The sequence below is a fragment of the Puma concolor genome, chromosome B3 (genome assembly GCF_028749965.1).
Source record: "Puma concolor isolate L17-30 chromosome B3, mPumCon1.1.hap2, whole genome shotgun sequence".
NCBI lineage: Eukaryota > Metazoa > Chordata > Mammalia > Carnivora > Felidae > Puma > Puma concolor.
The window spans coordinates 128,949,398-128,962,146 of NC_141672.1; the positions used below are offsets into that span (position 1 = coordinate 128,949,398).

The 12,749-nt window shown below is 45.9% G+C and overlaps 1 protein-coding gene across 4 annotated transcripts in view; it reads right to left on the reverse strand.

Annotated features, from left to right (window-relative positions):
- Positions 1-9,790, reverse strand: part of ENTREP2 (endosomal transmembrane epsin interactor 2) — a 475,240-nt gene extending 465,450 nt beyond the window's left edge. For all 4 annotated transcript variants that reach the window (XM_086711379.1, XM_086711378.1, XM_086711377.1 and 1 more), the window contains exon 1: positions 9,557-9,790. In XM_086711379.1, the coding sequence (XP_086567505.1) occupies positions 9,557-9,775 (219 nt within the window). In that variant the 5' untranslated portion in view covers positions 9,776-9,790. The remainder of the gene's footprint in view (positions 1-9,556) is intronic.
- Positions 9,791-12,749: the final 2,959 nt, after the last annotated feature.

The following is a 12,749-nucleotide window of genomic DNA, read 5'->3' on the forward strand; positions in this document are numbered from 1 at the left end:
GTATGAATTTTAAACTCCTAGTGTGAGGGGCGCCTGGGTGGCGCAGTCGGTTAAGCGTCCGACTTCAGCCAGGTCACAATCTCGTGCTCCGTGAGTTCGAGCCCCGCGTCAGGCTCTGGGCTGATGGCTCAGAGCCTGGAGCCTGTTTCCGATTCTGTGTCTCCCTCTCTCTCTGCCCCTCCCCCGTTCATGCTCTGTCTCTCTCTGTCCCAAAAATAAATAAACGTTGAAAAAAAAAAATTAAAAAAAAAATAAATAAATAAACTCCTAGTGTGAATGCTAGACTAGAGAGCAGGCAGGAGAAATATTTATAAGGAACACTTTGGGGACATTGGCAAAACTTGAATATGGACTGTTGTGTCACTGTTCGTTTCCTGACTTAGTGCCCCATGTGTACATTATGCCCTTACAAGGAAAGACTGAAGTATTTAGGGGAAAGGAGGCATGAGGTCTGCAATGTACCTGCAAGTGGTTTAGAAAAAATATGTAGATAGATGCATTACTGATGGATCCGTTGGTCAATCAGACGTTTGGGCATCTGCAAATGATAAAGCTAATGAGGCAAAAAAAAAAAATGTTAATAATTGGTGAATTATTAACATACCCTAGATTAAGGAGTCTTAGGGCTTTTCTTAGAACTTCTCCACAAGTTTGAAATTGTAGCAAAATTTAAGTATTCAAACTTACCTAGTTACTAAGAAATAAAATCAAACATCGGCTTAAAGCAATGAAACGAAAGCCATTCCTGCTAAAATGAAAAATAAGACATCGGTGTTTCCTTTTAAACTATGCTTTGAAATTATTGAGGTTTCGATCAATGCAATAACTAAAAGAAATAAGCAGTAGAAAACATATCTTGAAATATGAGAAATACTGGACATGAAAAAATAAAATTATTTAGAGGTGACATGAATGTAGGTATAGAAAGCCCAAAGTTACTTAAAAATAGAATAAGTAATGGGACACCTGGGTGGCTCAGTTGGTTAAGAGTCTGACTTCAGCTCAGGTCATGATCTCACAGTTCATGAGTTTGAGCCCTGCGTTGGGTTCTGTGTTGACAGCTGAGAGCCTGGAGCCTGCTGGGATTCTGTGTCTCCCTCTCTCTCTGCGCATTCCTGCTCACACTCTGTCTCTATCAAAAATAAACATTAAAAAAAATTTTTTTAATAGAATAGGTAAAGGGCGCCTCGCTACCTCAGCTGGTTGAGCATCCAACTCTTAATTTCAGCTCAGGTCCTATTCTACGGTTGTGGGATCAAGCCCCACATTGGGCTCCTTGCTGAGTGAGCACGGAGCCTGTTTGGGATTCTCTCTCTCCCTCTCCCTCTGCCCCTCTCCTTGCTCGTGCTCTGTCTCTTTAAAAAAAAAGGGCATCTGGGGGGTTCAGTTGGTTAAGCATCCGGCTCTTGATTTCAGCTCAAGTCATGATCTCATGGTTCATGGGTTCACACCCCTGCTTGGGATTCTCTCTCTGCCTCTCTCTCTTTGCCCCTCCCCTACTTGTGCTCATGCACACGTATGTGCACACTCTCTCTCCAAATAAATAAACTTAAAAACAATGAGCTTAAGAAAATAAGTAAATAAAATAAACAGAATAAGAAAATTTCTAAATAAAAGAAATAAACCATTTCTCTATAAAGGAGCAATAAGTACTGTCAAATGTTCATCAGGAGAATAAAAATAGGAAAATGGCATTATCTTGTATCATGAGTAAGCAAGAATAGATGAACTGCACCTTGTCTGTCCACTTGCCCTCTCTTTATTTGAAATTGCCTGGTGTATCTTTTCCAGTTTTTTGTTTTATTTTTAGCCTTTCCAGCTTTTTTTTTTTTTTTAGGTATATCTCTGGATCTTGCTTTGTTAGTCACCTGAAAAGGTTTTTTAACTAAGTTAATTAAGCCCATTTACATATATTAATACAGTCTATATATTTGGCATCAGCTTTGGCAGATTTTTTTTAACCTTACATTTAAAACACCTACATGCATACACAAAGTCTTCAGGCATGTGGGCTTGCAGTTTCTGCTTGCTTTCTCTATCTCTCTCTGCATTTCTTTAGGTATGCAAGAAGGATGTGGGTTCTAGTTATCGCTTTTATATTAGTACCTTGTATAACCCCCTCGGTAACCTCTTCTTTTAATATTATGACCTCACTGCTACAAGCAATAATGCAAGTAGCCAGGAGATGCTTCTTCCTCCCTCACTCTTCTCAAAACATCAGCTTGAGTCTCTAGTATTAATTTGGTGCTAATCTTTATAGTCTTAAATAAATTTAACTTTCTCCTACTTGCTTCGTTGGCCTCAAGAGACATTTTCTACTCCTAGTTAATTTAGCTAATGTGACAAGGAGTGTATGCTACTTTCTCTTTACTTTCCCCTCATCTCCTACCATTTATTTTTTTAACTGCACAATTCTAGATAATCAAAGCACGTAACACTTATGCATTGATTTGCTCCCCTATTGTCATGTTTTAGGGTTTTTTTTTTAATTTAAATTTATTTATTAATTTTTGAGAGAGACAAAGACAGTGTGAGCAGGGGAGGGGCAGAGAGAGAGGGAGAGAGAGAGAATCCCAAACAGGCTCTGCACTGTCAGAGCAGAGCCAGAAGCAGGGCTAGAACTCATAAAACTGTGAGATCGTGACCTGAGCAGAAACCGAGAGTCAGACACTTAACCGACTAAGCCACCCAGGTGCCCTGTCATGTTTTAGTTCTCCAGTTAAATATAGTCAACGTTCATCCCTATGATTTATGAAAATCTTTGACAGTCATCATATCGTTTTCTGAAGCTCATTATTTAGTAAACTCCTCCTGGGTTCAATATTACCAGTTATTGCAAATGGAAAACTGTGTGTCTGTGGACTTTTAAAAAGGACACTTATCTGAATATAGGATGTTTGGTTCAAGTAGTAAGTATATTAAAAACACTGAGATTCTCATTCCAGGTGAGTCAGCAAGCACACATTACCCTATGTCTCCCACTGATTACACCTGTAAGACCTAACGGAATGCATAGAATAAACAGCTTGAAAACTCTGAAAAATAAAGTACCAGGTGGACTAGGGAAGAACAATACAATTCAAAGTACCACCAAATTGGCAGTACTTTATCATTTTTCCCTCTTCAGTACCCCCTAGCCAAAGCTCAGCACAGCCTGAAACCCAAAATTGAACACTCATGCAACCAGAGAACCTGGAAGCCCTCTAGTTCTGGCTCAAGGATTTGGAAATATGCCTCCCAATGCCATAAAAGAGTAAGGCAATAGCCATTGTCTTCTCTTTTGGATTTCTCTTTCTTCTTTCTCTCACACCCCCGCCCCCACACAATACCATAGCAGCAGCAAGAACAGGCAAGGCACAGAAGAATCTTCCTCTCTGAGTGTGGGAGCTTGGTCCCAAGAAGACAGGGAAAAGCCTTGTTGCTGATTCTCTATCTGTCCTCCTACTGTATGTCCCCTAGCCAAATGCAGGTACAGGAATTATGCAGCAAAGCGAGGTAAAGCCCTAGCTTCCTTGGAGGACTGGATAAGGAATGCCCCAGGAACATAGAAGACACCCATACCACAGAGAGGAAGGAGCCAGGGAAAGAGATCCCTGAAGTTTGTTTATGAACTCATGGGCTCACCTGCAAGGTATGCATGTGTACATACTCCCTTAAACAGAAAACACAAACTTTGGGAATGGATCTACAGGACAGATCACCATCTAATCACCAGATTGGCCACTGAGTGGCACATGTGCAGGACAGATCTGAATAGGACTGCAGAGATTTTGAAAAATGAACTGACGTTAGAACCACAACCCACAGTAAGCTGGTCACAACTTGTGGTCTAAACTCAGGAGGAAAGAGAGCCTGCTAAAAACAAAACCATCAACAGTCTCCTTAGGGTTCAAACAATATCCAGAGACTCACAACATAATATTCAATATGTCTGGGACACAATCCAAAATTATTCAGCATGCACAGATTCAGGAAAAATGTCAACTTCCATGGGAAAACAATGATAGATTTTGGAATTCTCAAACAAAAAGACTTTAAAGCAACAATAATAAAAATGCTCCAATGAGTAAGGGTCACTATTTTGGAAATGAAAGAAAACTACACAAAAGTAAGGGGGAAAAAATAGGAGATATGAAGAAGAACCAAAGGGAAATTTTTTAAGTGAAAAGATAATAAGTAAAATAAAAACTCACTGGATGAGTTTAATGGCAGAATGGAAATGACAGGAGAAAATGTCTGTCACCTTCTTGGCAATGACAATTTATATCACCATGGATTTCTATCAGAAAACATGGAGGACAGCAGGAATGGGGATTTTTTTTAAGGGATTAGGATATTTTTATTATTATTATTTTTGGAATTAGGATGTTTTTAAACCCTAAAAGGAAAGAATTGCCAACCCAGAATTCTATACCTAGTGAAAATGCCCTTCAGGAACAGAGATGAAATAAAGGCATCCTAAAGTAAAGAATAAGTGGACACAGATATTTTAAAGTTCATATGGAATAACAGCTAAGGCACTTTTGAAAAAGCAAAGAGTGTGGAGGCTCATGCTTTACCAGAGTGAAACATGCGGTTACTATAATCAAAATAATGATGCTGCATTGACTTTGTAATAGACAATTTAAAAAGTAAAACTGAGTAGAGCCCCAAAACAGAACCACATAGGATATTTGTCTGAAAGCAAATAAAGTTATGCCCTTTTTTTCATACCATATGCAAAAGCAATTCTGGATGAGTTAAAATCTGAAAACATCAGAAGGAAGTTGAAAAGAAGTATCTGTGTGACCTCTGTAATGACGACCCCTTTAACTCAGAGAAAAGAACCCTGAAACTGTAAAAGAGAAAACAAATGAAACTGACTACATAAAAAGTCCTTAAATTTTCTATAGGGCAAAAGATGCCAAAAATTAAGCCAAATGAGAAGTGAAAATATTGCAAGAAAATACTTGCATATAACAAAGGAACCATGGAAATGCAGATCAAATGAAAACAGGAAATGTCTTTTTTCTCCCATAGGGTAAATACAAATCCTGTATTTGTAACATCCTGTGCTGGGGAGAGGGTGGCAAAGGGCACACTTATAAAATGCTCCTGTGGTTAGGAATGACTACAATCTTCTGTGGAAGTTAATCTGGCAACGTCCAACAAAATTCTAAATTTGAATACCCTGTGGCAATTCCACTTTGGGGAATTTGCATTCAAAAACAAGGATTGGCCCCTAAGGTTAGATAAGCAGCAATGTTTGTAGAGACGGAGAACTGCTACAACCAGAATATCTCCAACAGGAGGAGAATGGAATAAATTATGATAATTCATACTATGGACTCTAATACAGTCATTACAAATAATGGGGATAATGATAATAATGGGTTATGGCTGGGGATATTTAGTATATACTAGACTTAAAAAGTCACAGAGTAAGGTGTACAGTACAATCCTTTTGTAAATCTTTTTAAAAGAAAAGAAACATATTCCACACATATACATAAATTTTCACACTTTTGTGATTGTAAAGAAAAGCATGGAACATTACCCAACACTGGTAACACAGGTTACCTCTAGGTATAGAATTGGGATAGAAGGAGGCACTGCTCTCATTTTTTCTTTGTTTCAGTTACTGCAACAAGTATATACTGCCTTTGGGCTATGAAAAAATCCAACAGTGTTGCTTTTACAGAAAAAAAAATATACATACACACATACATACACAGTTACACAGTCAGCTCCCAATGACTATATCTTTATCAACTATGTAACTGGTAATGTGGATAATTCACATTGTGAATTTGTCTCTGATGTCCTGGGACTTACGAAATTTTCAAAGAAACATAATGAAGCTTCCCTGCTAAAGGGTAACTACTCAAGACCTAGCTCCGTGAGTCTTAGAAACTCTCCTTATAGATCACCAGCTCTCAAAATGGGCTGGACCTTCATCTATGAGGGAGTCAGTCCACCCCCCAACTCCCCGCTGGGTAGCAAGGACCCAGAGCAGGAATGCCATTTGAAGGTGGTCTGCAGGTGATTGATATACCAACTGCCCCGCTGCCTCTCTCCACCTTTGCCAAGGTACTCCCTAAACCTTACATATCCATCCCGAATGTGATGCCTCGCCAAATTTTTCTTGAATCTTCACCTTTCCATGCATGTTTTGTGTTTTTCCTAAGAAACAGGTGTGACCTCCTTGAGGCCTTTATGACTCTTTACTACTGTGCTTTTTTATTCCATCCCCTCTGCCTCTGCCTGGGGCGGGAGGGGGGGGGTGGTGAGGTGCGCAGTTTAAGTCTAAGGGCTGCAAGTATGGCCTCTAACTTCAAAGCAACTAAGTTCAAACCCAACAATGGCCACTTCTTAGCGGGGTAACCTTAAGCAGGTGTGATGGTTAATTTTATGTGTCCACATGACTGGGCTAGAGGATGCCCAGATAGCTGGTAAAAGGTTTCTGTGAGTGTGTGGGAGAGATTAGCATTTGCATCAGTAGACTGACTAATGGCCCTCACCAAGATGGGCAGGTATCATCCTATTCTTTGAGGGCCTGCAGAGAACAAAAAAGACAGAGGATGGGTGATTTCACATTCTCTGACTCAGCTGGGACATCCGTCTTCTCCTGCCCTTAGATACCAACACTCCTGGTTCTCAGATGTTCAGACTTGCACCAGGAATTAAACCACTGACCCCTGGTTGTTGGCCCTTTGGACCCAGAGTGAATTATACCACCGGCTTTCCTGATGGCAAGATCACGGGCTTTCTAGGCTTCCATGTCAGCCAGTTCAAGTGAATGAAGGAGCAAGCTATTGGTTCTTTCTCTGCAGAACCTCGACTAATAAATACAGCAAGTGATTTAATCGCCCTTCATCTCAGTGTGCTCAGCAGAGGCTGCCAAGATTTCTTAGGGCTCAGGCCCAGCATTGAGACTGCCTCTGTTATCAGGATTCTACTGGCTAAGCAAGTCAGAAGCCGGGTCCAAATTCAAGTGGAGGGAACTGCACAAGAGCGTGAGCACCGAGGGCCACAGACGAAATGTGCTATCACACCATATAAGACACTAAGCTTTAACGTCTGGCATGCAGTACGGGCTCAAAAAATGTGAGCTCTTTTTCTGATTCATTACTTTTTCTTAAATAGAGGCAACTCATTTTTACAGTGAGTCTTCATTACGTGCAAAGCATAGAGAAGGCCTAGAAATCTAGAGATTTCTAGAGCCCTCATATTTCATTACAGAAGATGCAGAGGAACCAGAGTGTGGCCCTAACCCCACAATCTGATTTCAGTATAAAGTCAGATACCCCAGTCACTGTTCTTAAATGAAAAATACCCTTTCAGGGAAGTTTCCAGGTCTCAGGGGATAGGCATACATAAGGTAAGGGGCCAATGTTAACCACTCACAGCCATGCTAACATGCAAACCTGTCCCAGCATAACTAGAATCAACCACCACTTCTACAAAGGACAGAAGCAATACGTGAAAAATGGAATACACTGTATTAAAAGAATTTCAATGGTGCTTGCAGCAGATTAAGTTTGAAGAAAGAAAACAAGGCAATGAGAAAGTGGATGTGAGGGGGTAGGGTAGGAGATAGATGGAGGGTGGAGGTTACTTTAAAATCTCAAAAATGTAGGCAGAGTTTGTTGTGTTCATTGTTGTCCCCAGAACCCAGAGAAATGCCTGCACATAGACACAATTGCAGAACCACTCTGAATTGTGGGAAGTTAAAACGAATAGGTTGTAGTCGTTGAAAGGAATAACACCGGAAATGCACAGTGAATTATTGTTTTACATACTTACTTGCCTCTTTAGACTAAACTGGAGTATGAATTTTTCACATGAATAGTTTTACCACCGTGTCCAGGTAATGTTTTCCCTTTTGGCTTTATTCTTAAAAGGCAGCTGTTTTTCATTGCCCTTTGGGAGTACCAAAATCATAGCTAAGGCTAAGTGGGAGAAAGGGAGGCTCAGGGAGGAGCCAGGAAGTGAAGCTAATTTACCAGTCTGCCACCTGTAGGCTGGTTGCAGCAGACATAAACATCAGTGCCCACAAAACAGACGACATGAAAATAATGCATATTAAATAATGCTAAAAACTGAGCAACAGATGTGTGAAAACTATATTTAGTGGTCCGTTTGAATCATGGCTCCCCGGTTCCTGCCTCCAACCTCCTCTCTCTGATTTAAACACTCTGAGCTGTGGCCACACATACTGTTGTTCCTAATCAGCTCTCCAAGACTCAACTGTGGTCTGAAATAAGCTTTGAAAATTAATACCCCCATTAGGATGAAGGACCACACCTGTATCGATCAGGGTGTCTCACAGTCAGTTTTACTCAGATCCCATTTTAAAAACCATGCGTGAACTTGGGAGACCAGAGGCCATTACAAAAGAGCAACAACACGAAAAAAGCAAAGCTGGGTAGAATTGTTAAATTTCAACATTCGAGAACAAACAGCAAACGTTCATTACAAAGGCTTAGTTTGGATTTCTGGAGATGGAATTAAAACATACTGAGTGTGCAGCTTAAGCCTATAAAATGTACTCCAGCACCATAAACCAAATGTAGTTACAGATGTCAAGAGTTCTCAGAACAAGTGCTTCTCTTCACAAATGCCCTGCGTGTATTTCTTCCATTTCCGTAAGTCCATTCTTTACTAATGTAAGGAAAACACAACTTTCATCAAAAGGCTATAAAATGCCCCCCCCCCCCCCCCCCCCAATTAACTCTTGGGGACGGACAATCACTTCCTTAAAATAGAGCTCTCCTGGTGGCTTTCTCCTGTGGAGGATTCTTAGTCACTGGCTTCTCTAATTTGGGGGTCAACAGCCTGAAAATCGGGCACCATGGAGGTCTGAAGCTCAGAAAACACGCCCCCGGACGCCGGCTTCGGGTCGCCTGCACAGTCCCGCCGCCCCCAGAGCACTGCGTTCCAGACGCACGCGGGAAACGCGAAATCCCCAACGCCAAGTCTCTGAATGGCCGCAGGGGGACCAGCCGTTCTCCGCGCCGGGACTGACCAGCACCCGGACAGGACGCGCCCAGCGCGCCGCACCACCACCCCCCCCCCCCCGCCCCGCCCCAGGCCCCAGCTCCGGCCGCCGCGAAGGCGAGACGCGCGCAGAGTCGCAGCCCCGCACCCGGTTCGGACCCCGCCTCCCCGCTTCTGTCAGGGCCTCTTGGCTGCTGGGTCCGGCACCGAGTCTGGCCGGGGCGCGTCGCGAGTCGCGGGTCCCCAGAGCGCAGAGTCCCCGAGGGCCCAGTGGAGACCCCGCGGCCGGTCGCGCGCGCGCTGCCCACCCTCACCCGGAGGAGGGCGGGCGCCTGGCTTAGGTTCCCTCCAAGAAAAGTAACTCGGGGATCAGCGCTCCAGGAAAGGAAAAGCGATGCTCCGAGAGCGGTAAGGTCCCCGGAGTTATTCAGCCCGGAGTTTTCTGAACTGCACCCCGCGCTGCAGCAGCTCGGGCCCGGGTGTTCGCGCCCCGAACTTCGAGCCCTCGGTGCCGTCCCGGGCGGCCACAGCCTCGGGGCCCGGAACACACCTCCCCTGCCCGGCCGAAGACACTCACCGAGAAGCCAGCCCAGAAGGGACAGGAGTGGCGGACGCGGGCCGAGGTGGTGAGCGCCAGCGCGGCGAAGCTCACCGCCACGATGAGGCATCCGAGCGCCATCTGCGTGGCCCCGAGCGCCAGCACGATGCGGGAGCGGCCCGGGCACTCGCGCAGGCGGGACAGGCTGCGGGGCAGCGCGGCGGGGCGCGGCGCGCGGGGACCGCCGGCCCGAGGCATCGCGCCGAGCGCCCGCACGCCTCGCCCCGCTCCCGCCCGGCCTCGGCGCGCGCTGCCGCCGCCGCCGCCTCTCCTCACAGAGGGTCCGAGGCAAGTTGCGCCGGGTGAGGGGACGGCCTTCCCGCGAGCCGCGGGGGCTGCGGCGGCCGCGCTCCGGGAGCGGGCCGGGCCGGGCGGGGAGCCGGGCGCCCGCTGCCCCTGCCCGTGCCCGCGCCCATGCCGCCGCCGCCGCTCCGCAGGGCCGCCCGCCCGCCGGCCGCGCCGCGCTGCGCCCTCTCCCGCCCGCCCCGCGCGTTCTCTCGCCCGAGCGCGGGCGCGAGCCGCCGCCGCGTGCCGGGGGCGAGCCTCCGCCGTCCCCGGGCGCGAGCCCCGCTGCCGCGCGCCTGGCCGGGACGGGGGGCCGGAGCGCGAGCCGGCAGCGGGTGGGCGCAGGTGCGGTCCCCGCGGCCGGGCCTCGGCGCTCTCGCCTCCCGCGCGGGACGGGAGTGGGGACCGCAGGCGCGTCAAGGTCGAGGGCAGCAGCCTCCGCGACCGAACCCTGAGTCCGCGGGAGCCGGGCCCCGAGGGCCGGCCGGAGCCGCAGGGACCGAGCCCGGGGCCAGCCCGGGACCCGGGCTTTCCGCGGCGGCGGGGGCGGGGGGTGCAGGGGGAGACCGCGCGGCCAGTCGGGGAGAGGAGAGGAGGTGAATTCCGAGCGCGCTGCCCCAGGTGTGGCGCGCAGCAGCGCCTACCAAATGCGGAATTCCAAGATCCAAGATGCCGCTTTTCTGCAGTTCCGCAATTTCCCAAGCCATCGTCTGAGAACTGGGCCCGGGAGGACTCGGCATTTAAAACATTCCCAGTTCACAAACGGACGTCTCTTACCCACCTTTAGTTTGCAGGGCTCCTGATGCAAATGAAAAGTTTGGGCTTAAAACAAATTGCACAAAACGAATTTAAATGAACAACGTCAGTAAGGGCCTATTAAATCGTCCCTACTCCCTTTAGCGAGTATAAGGTTTTAAATTGATTATCAGCTTCTTTGAGATGCCAAGAAAACTTGGAAGTTCTGATTGTCATAATTCGCTTTGTGGCCCTGTTGATGTGACAACTTTAAGACCGCTGGTGTTGAAAAGGATGTGTTCACGTATTAAGAGACCCAGGAGTGTTAGGAAGTCTGAAGGAATCAAGCTAAAAAGGCAAAGTTCATAGTAATAAAGGGCAATGGGAGGTCATTCCCCAGGCCATTTTTTCACAATTGTACTGTGGAACTGAAGGAGTCGCCTGCTGGACCCGAAACACTGGAGAGTCTCGCCCGGAACATCTCAGTTGCTGGTGCTTGAAATTTCACCGTTAGAGATATTGATTCCTTTGGGGCTTGACGAGGCTCTATTAAAATGCAAATTCCTCTTGAAGGGGCAATAGCTCAAGCCTTTATCAGCCAACACCTTAGCAGGAATGGGATTTATTTTCCAATTTAAAGGGATGGCCAAGGGATGAACTGGGGGTGGGGAATTCCACAGATAAAGTGGCTGACCTCAAAAAGCTGGACTGTGGCCAAACTCTGCTTTTTCCTCCAGTTTTTATCTATAACATGGCTGAGCCTCAGGCTGGCGTCATTTAGAGCACTGGAGTACAAATTCAAATTTCCTGGAGACATTCTCTATCTAGAAATTCTCAGGCAGCACTTTTTAAGGTCTTGGCACAATACCAAAGCAAGATCCTTGGACTGCCAGGATGTTAGGTTCTCACTGGAGTCACCTCCCTCCTTCATCCATTTCTCCACAATAGTTTACAAGGGATTCTTAGCACCAGGCCCTCTTAGGCTCCTAAAATACATAAGTGAACAAAACAGACAAAATCCATGTCTTCTGGGTAGGAGAGAAACAGACAGTAAACAGAATAAATAAGTAAATTACAGAGTTATTGAATTATGTAATATTCCAAAATTATGTTAAGCACCCACTATGTGCCAGACACTGAGGATGTAAGGATTAGCAAAAGCCACCAAGGTAAGGAATGTTCAGTCTAGTGGTTAGATTGACAGTACACAGATCATTGTTCCAAGACCTACTGCAGCTGGGTTCAGTGTGACGGAGAGTTCTACATGGTGCCAAAAACCAGATAATAAGGAGCTTTGGAAAGAGCTTTCTGACCACAATATAGAAAATGTGGTGCCTAACTAGGGTATCTGTCCTATCCGTTGGGGGTCCCCTAATATGGGGTGATGGTCAGGTGGAAGCCCTTGGCAAGGGAGGTGCCTCTCACCTGAGGCAGAACAAAAGAGATAGAAGGGAGCAGTGGACAGGACAGCTGAGGAGAGGTGGTGGGAAGGTGCTGCTTTTAAGGAGGGAAGGCAAGGAGGTAGGGCTACAAATGGAATTTTCTCTGTCTTGGTAACTGTGCCTAGTTGTAAGTAGCCCATTGGTCAGTTAAGGCCTATGGATATTTTGAGGTGAATTGCCTAATGGGCCTGTCTGTATCCAGCCAGGTGGTCACTGTGGGACCTTTCCATTACTCAAGTCTGTTTGCCTAAAAGCAACCTCTACAGAAAATGGATTGAGGGATGCCCAAGAGAATGTAGAGTTTACATGTTATTGCTGTCAGGAAATGACAGTATTTTGGATTAAGGTAGGGATGATGGAGATACCCAGAACTGGATGGATTTGAGCTACTTGGGAGGTATCAGTGATGAATTAAATATAGTGTGGTGCCAGTTGGCACATCATGGGGAGAGTACCGAATGTTAGAAACCTCCAGTGAATTCCCATTTATGTATTAGATGTGCTTCCAAAATGTATGGAAATCAGTACCTTCTATTTATAAATGACATGGAAAGAGAGCTCCAGGCGGCACAGCAGAAGATTTTGGTGTTGGTGGGTTAGGGGAGGGATCTACTTTCTCTGTGAAATGTGATTTGGGGGCAAAGGGAGAGACTGATCCAGAAATTAAAATAACTTCACCATTTTAAAAATGATTTCTGAATTGTAGAGAA